Source organism: Oncorhynchus mykiss, chromosome 6 (genome assembly GCF_013265735.2).
Source record: "Oncorhynchus mykiss isolate Arlee chromosome 6, USDA_OmykA_1.1, whole genome shotgun sequence".
Lineage (NCBI taxonomy): Eukaryota > Metazoa > Chordata > Actinopteri > Salmoniformes > Salmonidae > Oncorhynchus > Oncorhynchus mykiss.
In genome coordinates, this window is record NC_048570.1 from 16,750,079 (window position 1) to 16,763,083 (window position 13,005).

The 13,005-nt window shown below is 42.0% G+C and overlaps 1 protein-coding gene across 1 annotated transcript; it reads left to right on the plus strand.

Moving 5' to 3' along the window:
- The first annotated feature begins 928 nt into the window (after positions 1-928).
- Positions 929-12,245, plus strand: slc2a6 (solute carrier family 2 member 6). Its single transcript, XM_021605347.2, has 11 exons — positions 929-1,082; positions 1,205-1,358; positions 1,662-1,771; positions 7,596-7,692; positions 8,513-8,612; positions 8,726-8,937; positions 9,028-9,177; positions 10,287-10,395; positions 10,639-10,815; positions 10,948-11,093; positions 11,748-12,245. The coding sequence occupies exons 1-11, from the start codon at positions 1,036-1,038 to the stop codon at positions 11,907-11,909; spliced, it is 1,464 nt and encodes a 487-aa protein (XP_021461022.2). The 5' UTR covers positions 929-1,035; the 3' UTR covers positions 11,910-12,245.
- Positions 12,246-13,005: the final 760 nt, after the last annotated feature.

Here is a 13,005-nt window from a genome sequence, read left to right on the forward strand (position 1 = left end):
TTTTGGTATAAATACTGCCAAGAACTGTGTTGGTCTGCCCTTCTCAATTTTTTCTTCCAAGCCTGTGATTTTGATATTTGAATGCATTGAATGTCCCTCAAGGTCAATTAGCTTGAGTTTCAAAGCTTTGTTTGCTGTTAGTAGCTCTTCATACTGTCCCTCGAGGGTGGCGAGGCGTGTCTCGTGGTCACCTGCGTTTCCTTCCAGATCAATAATGCGGGTTGTATATTCAGCCATGGAGGCTTGCACTGACTGTAAGGATGAGTGGAGATGATTAAATTGAGTGTTCATGTCCTCCTCCATTTTCTTGATAGCTGCTAATATAATAGTCGGTGAGGGCTCTGAGTCAGGGTTAGCCATGCTAGCAATTACAGCCAGGCTAACGCAAGCATCACCATCCTCGTCTTGTGCTGTGGTGGGGACTTTGCCGTCTTTCATTTCTGTTTTTTGATTAATTAGTTTTCCCTTGGCCTTGTTTCTCATGGAGTTGCTCATTGTAACATTTTGGTCGGGCAAAAGTAGAATTTAAATCAAATTTAAGCAGGGGTGAGGAGAAGGTAGTCGTCTACTCCATGTGGTGCTCACTAGCGCCCCGTATTATTATTATTTATAAAGAGAAAATATATATATACTGTATATATATATATATTTACAAAGAAAATATATGATGCAGACAATTACATTGATGGAAGCTATAATCTATCTGCTATATTAAAGCTGATCTACCCCCTAAAACAAAAACTAAAATTATTTGTTGGTAAATGACAAGTCTGTAATGACTGAACAATGTGTGTGCTATATGAGATAAGACAACCTTTCACATGTTTAGGTCTGTTGCTCAACCAAGGAATTATGATCATATGACACACAAGTGTACACTTTCCCACAGACTGGGGATTTATGTTCTCCTTCCTTCCTATGATGACACAATGGAATTGGTTGTGATTGCAAAACTCTAGTTCCACTTTCAGCTTGTTAAATGACAATAGCATTAGAACTAGTTTAAGACAGGTTCTACAGGTTGCTACAAGGAAAATGGACGAGAAAACACCGCTAATAATCAAGCCCACATCGCGCACAAGGTAGGCTACAATCATATAATTTATGTGCTGCTTTCTATCAAAGCCATCAGAGATTCTGACCAAATGCTATTTAAAATAAAATAAGTTGTTTATTCGTATTACTTCCTTTTTTTCATTCACAGCAATGCCAGGCTATACCTCGCTGTTTTTTCTGCTGTTTTGGGGAATTTCAATTTCGGCTATGCCTTGGTGTACCCCTCCCCAGTGATCCCTCAACTCAAAAACAGTGATAACCCCCAATTGAGAATGGACACAGAACAGATAGCCTGGTTTGGGGTGAGTGAGACAGAGCGGGAAAAACAACAGATGTCTTCTCATTCATTCAGTGTCTCCTTCATTAAGAGAATGTTGTCCGATGACAGCCAATAAGATAATGCCTTAACTCAATGATAATGTATATATATATTTTTTGAAATAAAAGTACAGATATATTGTCAAGTCAATCAGACAATCCATATACTTGACCCATTCAGTATAAAGTGTGAGATGTAAGTGTAAGTAGCACTATGTCCTGAAACATTCCTCTTTAGTTTTAAGCATGTCCCTATTTGACTGTGCAGTGACTGTTTCTTTTATTAGTCTATTTTCACACTGGGGGCAGCAGCAGGAGGACTTGGTGCCATGCTTCTGAATGACCTGATTGGCCGGAAGTTGAGCATCATGGTGTCAGCAGTCCCCTCAACAGTAGGGTACGTAAGCTATGTACACATGTTCTGGATGGAAATATACATTTTCTGGTTATTTCCTGAAAGAACAAGGAACAAATACATTACTTTGTCATTAAGTGTAGATTGATGAGGGGAAAGAAAGTAATTTAATCCAATTTAGAATAAGGCTGTAATGTAACAAAATGTGGAAACGGGGAAAGGGTCTGAATACTCATATACACTACTACCAAGATGGCACCGATAGAGTTGGCAGCATCGCTTCTAATCCTTAAGAAAATGTGCAGTATTGTTTTTTTAATGTATTATTTCTTACATTGTTAGCCCAGAAAACCTTACGTGTTATTACATACAGCCGGGAAGAACTATTGAATAAAATTAACTGAAATTAAGCAGGAATTCATTGACAAAATGGACGAAAATGCAGAGATGCAGTTGGCAGAGCTACAAATTCAGGTTAGCCAGCTGAGAGAGGAGCTGAAAACTTCCACTGAACAGGCTAGATCCAACCAGAGAGACGTCAACTTACCATCACAACCAGCACTACGACCAGGAATACCACTTTCCCAAAGTGGACCCATTTGAACTGATTCCAGAGGCTGACCCAAAACAACGCTGCCGGAGGAGAGGGTGCCGGAGCGGTCTTCTAGTGAGGCTTCGGATGCGTGCCCACCACCCACCGTATCCTAGTACTGTATACTACTCGTTAATGTTCAATCCCTAAGTTAAAAAAGTCAACAAAATCAGGGCAATATTTGCTTTCCAAAGGCTCAAGGGTGGAGCGGCGCCATGTGAGACATTCTTTTCTGAGCTCCTCACTAGAACATTTAAATATTTGATTGGTATCGTTGATTGTTGGCGTAGAGCTGGTCCCGGCCCCGGGCGCTCCAGTTGATAGATGTAACTGTTGCTGTGAAGAATATCTATCTATGCGCTCATGCTCGATACCGTTATCTAACAAAATACCGTTTGTTCTTGCAACACTACGTTCTGAATGTGCCCCCCCAACTCATTGCACTGTTCCTGTCTTCATGTTATTCTGTATTTTTCCATCATGAGAAAGGCCCATGGCCCTGAAACTGTTAACAATGTTTCAAGTCAGCTATGTTGCATAACACGTATATACATCCACACAAGCCAACAGCAGATATTATTCAATCACATATATGGTAACGGGCTATAGTGCATAACACAGAATGGCGAATGGACAAGAAGGTATTCTACAGGCATTAACAGAAATTAAGCAGGAATTCATTGCCAAATGGACGAAAATGCAGAGATGCAGTTGGCAGAGCTACACATTCAGGTTAGCCAGCTGAGAGAGGATGACCGCATGACCAGCCTGGAGACAGCCAGCCTGGAGACAGCGGCTAATGGCCACTCAGACTCGATCACCACGCTGGAAAGGCATGTTCTCCAAATGAAAAAAAGGAAATCAAGTAACTTCAAGAGAACAACTACAATTTGGAGGCTTTATCCCGTCATACGAATTTACGTGTGGCGGGTGTGAGAGCGAGACAAGAGGATGGCAAGCGCACTACAGAGTTCATGGCAGAGATGCTACAATTGGCACTCGGACTGGATAAAGTCCCACTGCTAGACCGCGCACATCGCGCTCTACGAGAGAGACCGGGAGATGACCAGCCACCACAAGCATTCGTGATAAGATGCCACTACTACCAAGAGAAAGAATAAATCCTCCGCAAAGCAGGCGAGGTCAAACAAGTGATATCCACATTTGGATTCGAATCTACCCTGACTACACTCAAGCGGTTACCAAGCAGAGGGCTATGATCAGGGGCTGTGAGGGAATCTGTTATGCCCTGTGGTACCCTGTGGATTTGAGGATAACAACCCCAGATGGCGTTCGGAAAAGCATCTCAGAACCAGCGCTAGCTAAGGGTTTCATTCTGAAGAATTTGACACACAAGTGAAGATCGAACACAACAGTAATTCAGTTCTCTTTCTAATGTTGGGTGAAATGTTAGCCTAACAAACCAAGCTAGGAAGCAACGGGCTATTTGGCAATCAGGAGGTAAACTATGCTAGCCAGTTTAAGGACTGAACTGGGCCATCCAGCTGCACGGGCGTTACTGTTGTTGATCTGTTAACAGACTGGTTACTTGTGCTGCAAGGGACTGTAACTCCACCTGGAGAAGATGGGTAACTAGCTATGACATTATGTGAATTTTCCCAGTAATCATCATTTTTGATTATGATGGCCCATGTTAATGCCAGATTAGTTAGTTAGCTAACATTTATGTTACAGATCTGACCTTTTTAGCTAACTTTAGCTGACATCACTTGTTCTCAATCTCAGATAATTCGGACAAGAGCACATCAGCATTAATATTCATGATGCTTAGACCAAAAGTGAAATAATACTTTAGTAATCTTGTTATTTTGCTTAGATGGCTACATAGTACAACATATATTGCACATTATGTACATCTAACGATCTCACTAGTTTGTTTAGCTGTCATTTTTTGAGGCAACCATTAGTTTACATATAATTTACAGCAAAGCGTTTCCCTTTTTTGGTTTAATGCTGGTCTTTTGCTTCTGTATCGTTAATCCATGGTGCAAGCGCAACGCAGCCATAGTTGTTATCTTTCCCCTGCATAGTTTGGAGTTATACATCTAAATTATCGTTGTAGATCATGGGCTTTCTACAAATCTTTGCATTACATGTCATACCAACTAAATTCACTAGAGGGTATACAAGTTAATGGTATATTTATTGACCTGCACAGCCCTGCTATTTTAGCAGTAAGAGCTGTTTGAACTGGGTGTTTTGAAAGGGGCTATTGTGAATTGCGGCACGTTACAGTATACTCAAATCTGTTTGTTATTGTTATATTTTTAAGGGAGTTTTGTTTCCTCTCCTTTTAATAGCCTGTTGACTGTAATGTGAGGTTATCTTAAATTAACAAAACATAATTGAAGTGTTACAGAACACAAAAGTAACAGGGTAACCACACTGAGATATTTACTCTCAGACACTATAAATTACATAAAAATGTACATTGAAAGTTTGGATGTTATGCCATATGGCAAGTGTAACAGTACAAATTTAGACCGTCCCCTCGCCCATAGCCGGGCGCGAACTAGGGACCTTCTGCACACATCAACAGTCACCCTCGAAGCATCGTTACCCAAAAGCCGCGGCCCTTGCAGAGCAAGGGGAACTACTACTTCAAGGTCTCAGAGCAAGTGACGTCACTGATTGAAACGCTATTTAGCGCCCACGCTAACTAAGCTAGCCGTTTCACATCCGTTACACAAGGAATTCACTAATCAGTGTGTGTGTGTGTGTGTGTGTGTGTGTGTGTGTGTGTATTTGGATAAATTCGGGTGAGGCTCAGTCTCTCTAGGTAAGCTGTTATCGGTATGCGGTGTAAGTGTGTACGAGGGGTTAGTGCAGCATCTCATTTGGGGAGAGGCCAGTACTGTTCATACTAGTTCTCCTCAATGTGAATGTATGTTTTTAATTAAATGTTTTATTATAATTACTATTATTTATTTTGTTTTATTTATTTATTTTTATTCCTCTCCCCACCTCCCTGTCCCCCTTGCAGAGGTTTTCAAAGGTTTTAAAGGTCCTTACTCTTAACTATGGCATTGCCAAATAGGCTAGGCAGGGCAGTAGCTAAATTTTGTCAGTTGGAACACCGCATTTGAACCACCCAGTCAAATGTAGTAAGGTATTTTCCCATTTACAGAAATTAAAGGCAGATATAGAGTATCTCCAGGAAACACATTTTTGCATTACGGATCATTCTAGACAGATTCTCACAGATATTCCATTCCAAGTTTCATGCTAAATGCCGTGGCTCTGCTATTTTGATTCCCAGAGATGTTCTGTTCGTAGAGCCGAAAGTGATATCGGACAAAAATGTATATATAAATTCAGCAAAAAAAGAAATGTCCTTTTTTCAGGACCCTGTCTTTCAAAGATAATTCATAAATATCCAAATACCTTCACAGATCATTGTAAAGGGTTTAAACACTGTTTCCCATGATTGCTCAATGAACCATAAAGAATTAATGAACATGCACCTGTGGAACGGTCGTTAAGACACTAACAGCTTACAGACGGTAGGCAATTAAGGTCACATTTATGAAAACTTAGGACACTAAAGAGGCCTTTCTACTGACTGAAAAACACCAGAAGAAAGATGCCCAGGGTCCCTGCTCATCTGCGTGAACGTGCCTTAGGCATGCTGCAAGGAGGCATGAGGACTGCAGATGTGGCCAGGGCAATAAATTGCAATGTCCGTACTGTGAAACGCCTAAGACAGCGCCCCAGGGAGACAGGACGGACAGCTGATCGATCGTCCTCGCAGTGGCAGACCACGTGTAACAACACCTGCACATGATTGGTACATCCAAACATCACACCTGGTACAGGACACCACCACGACTGGTACAGGATGGCAACAACAACAGCAACAACAACTGCCCGAGTTACACCAGGAATGCACAATCCCTCCATCAGTGCTCAGACTGTCCGCAATAGGCTGAGAGAGGCTGGATTGAGGGCTTGTAGGCCTGATGAAAGGCAGGTCCTGTTGCTGTACATTATGTACTGTCTTAATATCTACTTTTAAAAACCAATAAAAAACTATTGCAAAAAATGAGTTGCTTTCCAAAGAGATATCCGGGATTGTAACATACTCTGTTTCATGTAAACATGGCTAGCTGGGGACAACGATGAGACAGCCTACAGGGAGGAGGGGAGGGCCCTCGGAGTGTGGTGTCAGGAAAATAACCTCTCACTCAATGTCAGCAAAACAAAAGAGATGATCGTGGACTTCAGGAAACAGCAAAGGGAGCACCCCCCTATCCACATTGATGAGACAGCAGTGGAGAAGGTGGAGTTTTAAGTTTTAAGTTCCTCGGTGTACATATCACCAACAAACTGAAATGGTCCACACACACAGACAGTGCCCCTTTAACCTCAGGAGGCTGAAAAAATGTGGCTTGTCATCGAAAACCCTCACTAACTTTTACAGGTGCACAATTGAGAGCATCCTGTCGGGCTGTATCACCGCCTGGTACAGCAACTGCACCGCTCACAACCGCAGGGCTCTCCAGAGGGTGGTGCGGTCTGCACAACGCATCACTGGGGGCAAACTACCTGCCCTCCAGGACACCTACAACACCCGATGTCACAGGAAGGCAAAAAAGATCATCAAGGGCAATAACCACCCAAACCACTGCCTGTTCACCCCGCTTCCATCCATAAGGCGAGATCAGAACAGGTGCATCAAAGCTGGGACAGAGAGATTGAAAACAGCTTCTATCTCAAGGTTATCAGATTGTTAAACAGCCATCGCTAGCACAGAGAGGCGGCTGCCTACCTACAGACTTGATATCATTGGCCACTTTAATAAATGGAACACTAGTCACTTTAATAATGCCACTTTAAGAATGTTTACATATCTCGCACTACTCATCTCATGTGTATAATGTATACTGTATCCTCCAGTATCTATTGCATTTTAGCCACTCTGTCACTGCTTATCCATATATTTTATACTTATGTATTCTTATCTCATTCCTTTACTAGATTGTGTGTATTAGGTTTTGTTGTGCAATTGTTAGATATTACCTCGGGTCTAGAACCATAAGCATTTCACTACACTTGCAATAACATCTGCTAACCATGTGTATGTGACCAATAACATCTGCTAACCATGTGTATGTGACCAATAACATTTGATTTGATTGTATTTACAAAAAGCCCCAATGCATTAGGCCACATTACATCATAAGGTAATTATTAACAAAGTTGTTTGGATAAAAATAAAAATATTTGTTGTATACCTCCTTCCAACCCTTACAGGTACATTCTGATGGGAGGGGCACAAGCTACTTGGATGCTACACCTAGGCAGGTTCCTGACTGGTATCGCTGGTGGCATGACTGCTGCTTCCATACCTGTAGGTCTGATAATGTTGTGTGCTCTCAGTGGTGGAAAAAGTACCCAATTGTCATACTTTAATAGAAAATGACTCAAGTAAAAGTCACCCAGTAAAATACTAGAGTAAATGTCTAAAGGTATTTGGTTTTAAATATACTTTACTGTCAAAAGTAAATGTAACTGCTAAAATATACTTAAGTATCAAAAGTAAAAGTATAAATCATTTCAAATTCCTTATATTACCCATTTTTATGTTTATTTATTTATTTATTTATGTATAGCCAGGGGCACACTCCAAAACTTAGACATCATCTACAAGTGAAGCATTTGTGTTTAGTGATTCCGCCAGATCAGAGGCAGTAGGGATGACCAGGGGTGTTCTCTTGATAAGTGTGTGAACTGGAACATTTTCCCGTACTGCTAAGCATTCAAAATGTAACAAGTATTTTTGGGTGTCAGAGAAAGTGTATTGATTAAAAATGACATCATTTTCTTTAGTAATGTAGTAAAGTAAATGTTGTCAAAAATATAAACAGTTAAGTCATTTTTGGGGGTATCTGTACTTAAGTAGTTCTTTAAAGTATTTTTTACATAAGTACTTTATACCACTGTGTGCTCTTCTGATGCTTTATCCAATAACAAAGAGTTGGACCATTTAGATACTGCTGTGGACTTCAGAATATGTCCTTAGTAAACTGGTTAACCTGATCTATTGATGTGTCCTGAAATCCCCTCTCCAGGAAATATAAACCCATCTTAGACAACAGGCTTATGGGCTTACTGTCACACCTTACATTAGTGATGATGTTGTTGTGTTCTCTTCTCTTGCACTGCTCCAGGTGTATATATCGGAGATCTCCCACCCCAAAGTTAGGGGGGCTTTGGGATCGTGCCCTCAAATCACTGCTGTGTTTGGAGCCCTGTCACTCTATGTCCTTGGTAAGAACCAATCTCCCTCTGACACATCTCGTACATGGGTAGATACTGTAGGTGGCCATCCAGGAGGTCTATGTTGCTGTTAAGATCTGTGAATTTGTATGCGTTTGGTGAAGGGCTGGTGGTTCCATGGCAGTGGCTGGCTGTGGTGGGGGAGATCCCAGCTCTGCTCATGCTGCTGCTGCTGTGCTTCATGCCCAACTCTCCCCGCTACCTCATCATCTGTGGCAAACAGGAGCAGGCCTGCAAGGCCCTGGAGTTTCTGAGGGGGCCCGACTCAGACTTCATGACAGAGTTCAACAGGATTGAACTCAGTATCTCGTCTCAGGTACACAGACAGTACTTTGGTTTGACTGCCTCCAAAGACTTATTGGAGATGTTCGGATTGAATACATTTGGTGTTTCTCCTTTCCTCCAGGGGAGAATCAGGTGGTCCGATTTGACAACAGCATTTTACTACAAGCCCATCCTGATCTCCATAGTGATGAGGTTCCTTCAGCAGATGACTGGCATAACTCCCATCCTGGTGTATCTGGAGCCCATCTTCCACAAGACTGATGTCTTCCTGGTACGTGTCTTTTGTTTCCCTGCTATGGGGCTTTTCACACTACTGAGCCAAACCAAGCTGCACTGAGCTGGTCTGGTTACGCATCTACCATAGTTTCTGAAACTGCTGGAATATTTAGAAATATCTGAGCCAGCACAGTTTGGTTCAGGTTGGAACGATCGTGAAAAAAGGGTAATGGATTAGGTGGGATCAAGTTAAACTGTATCGGTGTAACAGGCATTGTGCTGCTTAGCAGTATTGCTTCCCTGCTCACATCTTTACCGGTATTTGGTCTCGTGCCCTCTGCCTCGCCAACACACGTATCCGCCCTGTTTGTCAACGTACTAACCAGCTGCGCCACAGAAAAGCTAGCAATTCGGCTGCGCCAGTGGAGACATTTCAAGCTGTGGGGTGAGTTTACGACACAATCTGTTCAAGCTGTGGGGTGAGTTTACGACACAATCTGTTCAAGCTGTGGGGTGAGTTTATGACACAATCTGTTCAAGCTGTGGGGTGAGTTTATGACACAATCTGTTCAAGCTGTGGGGTGAGTTTATGACACAATCTGTTCAAGCTGTGGGGTGAGTTTATGACACAATCTGTTCAAGCTGTGGGGTGAGTTTATGACACAATCTGTTCAAGCTGTGGGGTGAGTTTATGACACAATCTGTTCAAGCTGTGGGGTGAGTTTACGACACAATCTGTTCAAGCTGTGGGGTGAGTTTATGACACAATCTGTTCAAGCTGTGGGGTGAGTTTATGACACAATCTGTTCAAGCTGTGGGGTGAGTTTATGACACAATCTGTTCAAGCTGTGGGGTGAGTTTATGACACAATCTGTTCAAGCTGTGGAGTGAGTTTATGACACAATCTGTTCAAGCTGTGGGGTGAGTTTACGACACAATCTGTTCAAGCTGTGGGGTGAGTTTATGACACAATCTGTTCAAGCTGTGGGGTGAGTTTATGACACAATCTGTTCAAGCTGTGGAGTGAGTTTATGACACAATCTGTTAGATCAGGAAATGGCTCCTTTACCTCAGTACCTTGATGTTACAGAACATGTCATTTATAACCCAGGACATTTTATATTACCTTTGCCAGTTGAAAAAAATGCATCCACTTTGATCTAGGAACCTAAGTATGATGCTGCGCTGGTGGGAGCAATTCGACTGCTGTCTGTGGTGATTGCTGCCAGTTTGATGGACAAGGCCGGAAGGAAGGCCCTCCTCTATACCTCAGGTGGGTGCGTTCGTAGGCCAAGTGACAATAACATGTTACGTACTCTGACAGGGACCAGAGTCATGATTTTCAAACAAGTAAAGCCATAAAATCATCACTGAGCTCTGCAAATAGGCCTTTCAGAAGTGACCCACAGATTTAATCAGTGTACCATAAGTGTAACTGTGTTATCGTGAATTTTTTAAATAAAAAAATATTTTTTTTATTTCACTTAATTTCTGTTCACTTGTTCTTCCTCTGCAGGGTTCCTGATGTTTCTCGCTACCCTTACAATGAACATGTACTCCCACACCACACCCTGCCCCTCCGGTAACCTGACTGGTACTGTGCTCCCCACAGACCTCATAGCACAGCAGGGGGAAGCTGCCTTCAACACCATCACCCTCATCCCATTAATAAGCACCATGGTCTTTATATTTGGTAAGATTCTGAGTCTTGATTGAGGAAATACAGATTTAATGCGTAATTTCCCAAACACACTCAACACACTTGGCTGGTTTCACATAGGCCTGCTGTAATCTTTTTTGCCCGTGCTGCTCCTTTCTCATCAAGGTTATGCTCTGGGATGGGGCCCAATCACTTGGCTTCTGATGTCTGAGATCTTGCCTCTGGGAGCACGGGGGGTCGCGTCAGGCCTGTGTGTGGGGGTCAGCTGGTTGACTGCCTTTGTCTTGAGTCATGTCTTTATTCATGTGGTGGTGAGTTCATTGCTCCATTACTCTGACTACTAATCCAATGTATGGGTACATTTTAATGACAAATATTTAACATACTACAATTAACATAAATCCTCTTACTATGACATTCAAAAACTGTAATTCCCCTACCCATCTCTTTAACTGAACTTGAGGGGATCTGGGTTAGCATTTATTGCATTCAATTTGGAACCGGACTGCCTCCTGGGCTTGAGCAGGGTGCCAGTTCTGGCCAACTGCGAAGTTGGTTAAGTATGATTCAGTGTGATTCTGTGTTTTCACATGCAAAAGTGATTGCTTTTGATTAAAATGCTTTATCTGCCTCCCCAATGAAAAACTAGTTTTAAAATAGAGCATGTATTTTATGGAAAAGAGATGTATGTATCTGAATGATGCACTGTTGCATTGTTGACATTATGATAGAGCAGCTGCAGATTAGCGGTCACGTAACGGGCCATAGCTCGGCTCAGCCTGGGACAGCTTAATCTAATCGCATCCGTGTATGTTGTTAATGTGAAATATTCATCCTTGTCCCTTATACATTATTACTCACCACCAAACAACATCCCAAATTACAATCCTACATTCAACGACTAATAGAAAATGGTTTTGTGTTACAAAGCTCTTGTAATGAGATGTTGTCCATGTTTTCTACAGGAGACCTATGGACTGTTTGTTCCGTTCCTGTTCTTCTCGGTGGTGTGTGTGGTGAACATAATTTTCACCGCCGTGTGTGTCCCTGAGACCAGGAACAGATCACTGGAGGAGATTGAGAACTATTTCCGGACTGGACGCAGTTTCACCATCATTGACACATAGCACCTCTTTGCTGTTGCTTACTGGAGCATTGTGGACTTCATCAACATGATGCAGTCATTTGTATGAATTGATTTTATTCAGGTGTTCAATTCCGGGATTTAAATGTTTTTTAAAGGACAAAGACACTGTTCTTGGATCTTAATGATATAGTTGTATTAATCACATACATATATTTAATTGTAAAAGGACTTTACATACATACACATGTAAAAATACCATTGTCTGCCTGTCAACTTCATGTACCTGTAACAAAAGGTTATAGATTTGAACATTGGGAATGGAGGTTAGACTTTTAAGTAACACAGACAAATTAACCATAAACCAGTTTCAGAATTAGACGGCTCAATTCCCTTTAGGTATTCAAACTCAACCTTACCCTTTTGCCTTCTTCTACAAACAGCAATGAGACGTTTCCTTTTACAAAAAAAAGTGAAGATGATCATACACAATTACAGTGGCAAGAAAAATATGTGAACCCTTTGGATTTACCTGGATTTGGTCATCAAATTTGATCTGATCTTCATCTAAGTCACAACAATAGACAAACACTGTGCTTAAACTAATAACACATTATTGTATTTTTCTTGTCTATATTGAATACATCATTTACACATTCATAGTGTAGGGTTGAAAAAGTATGTGATCCCCTAGGCTAATTACTTTTCCAAAAGCTAATTGGAGTCAGGAGTCAACTAACCTGGAGTCAGGAGTCAGCTAACCTGGAGTCAGGAGTCAGCTAACCAGGAGTCAGGAGCTAACCTGGAGTCAGGAGTCAACTAACCAGGAGTCAGGAGCTAACCTGGAGTCAGGAGTCAGCTAACCTGGAGTCAGCTAACCTGGAGTCAGGAGTCAGCTAACCTGGAGTCAGCTAACCTGGAGTCAGGAGTCAGCTAACCTGGAGTCAGCTAACCTGGAGTCAGGAGTCAGCTAACCTGGAGTCAGTTGACCTGGAGTCCAATCAATGAGAAGAGATTGGAGATGTTGTTTAGAGCTGCCTTGCCCTATAAAAAACACTCACAAAATGTCAGTTTGCTATTCACAAGCAGCATTGCCTGATGTGAACCATGTCTCGAACAAAAGATCTCAGAAGACCTAA

Excerpts from the sequence above, each read along its gene's own strand:
- slc2a6 (XM_021605347.2), top strand. The coding sequence starts at position 1,036 with ATGGACGAGAAAACACCGCTAATAATCAAGCCCACATCGCGCACAAG. Across the intron at positions 7,693-8,512 it reads TGACTGCTGCTTCCATACCT|GTGTATATATCGGAGATCTC; the intron begins GTAGGTCTGATA and ends GCACTGCTCCAG. Across the intron at positions 10,816-10,947 it reads CACCATGGTCTTTATATTTG|GTTATGCTCTGGGATGGGGC; the intron begins GTAAGATTCTGA and ends TTTCTCATCAAG.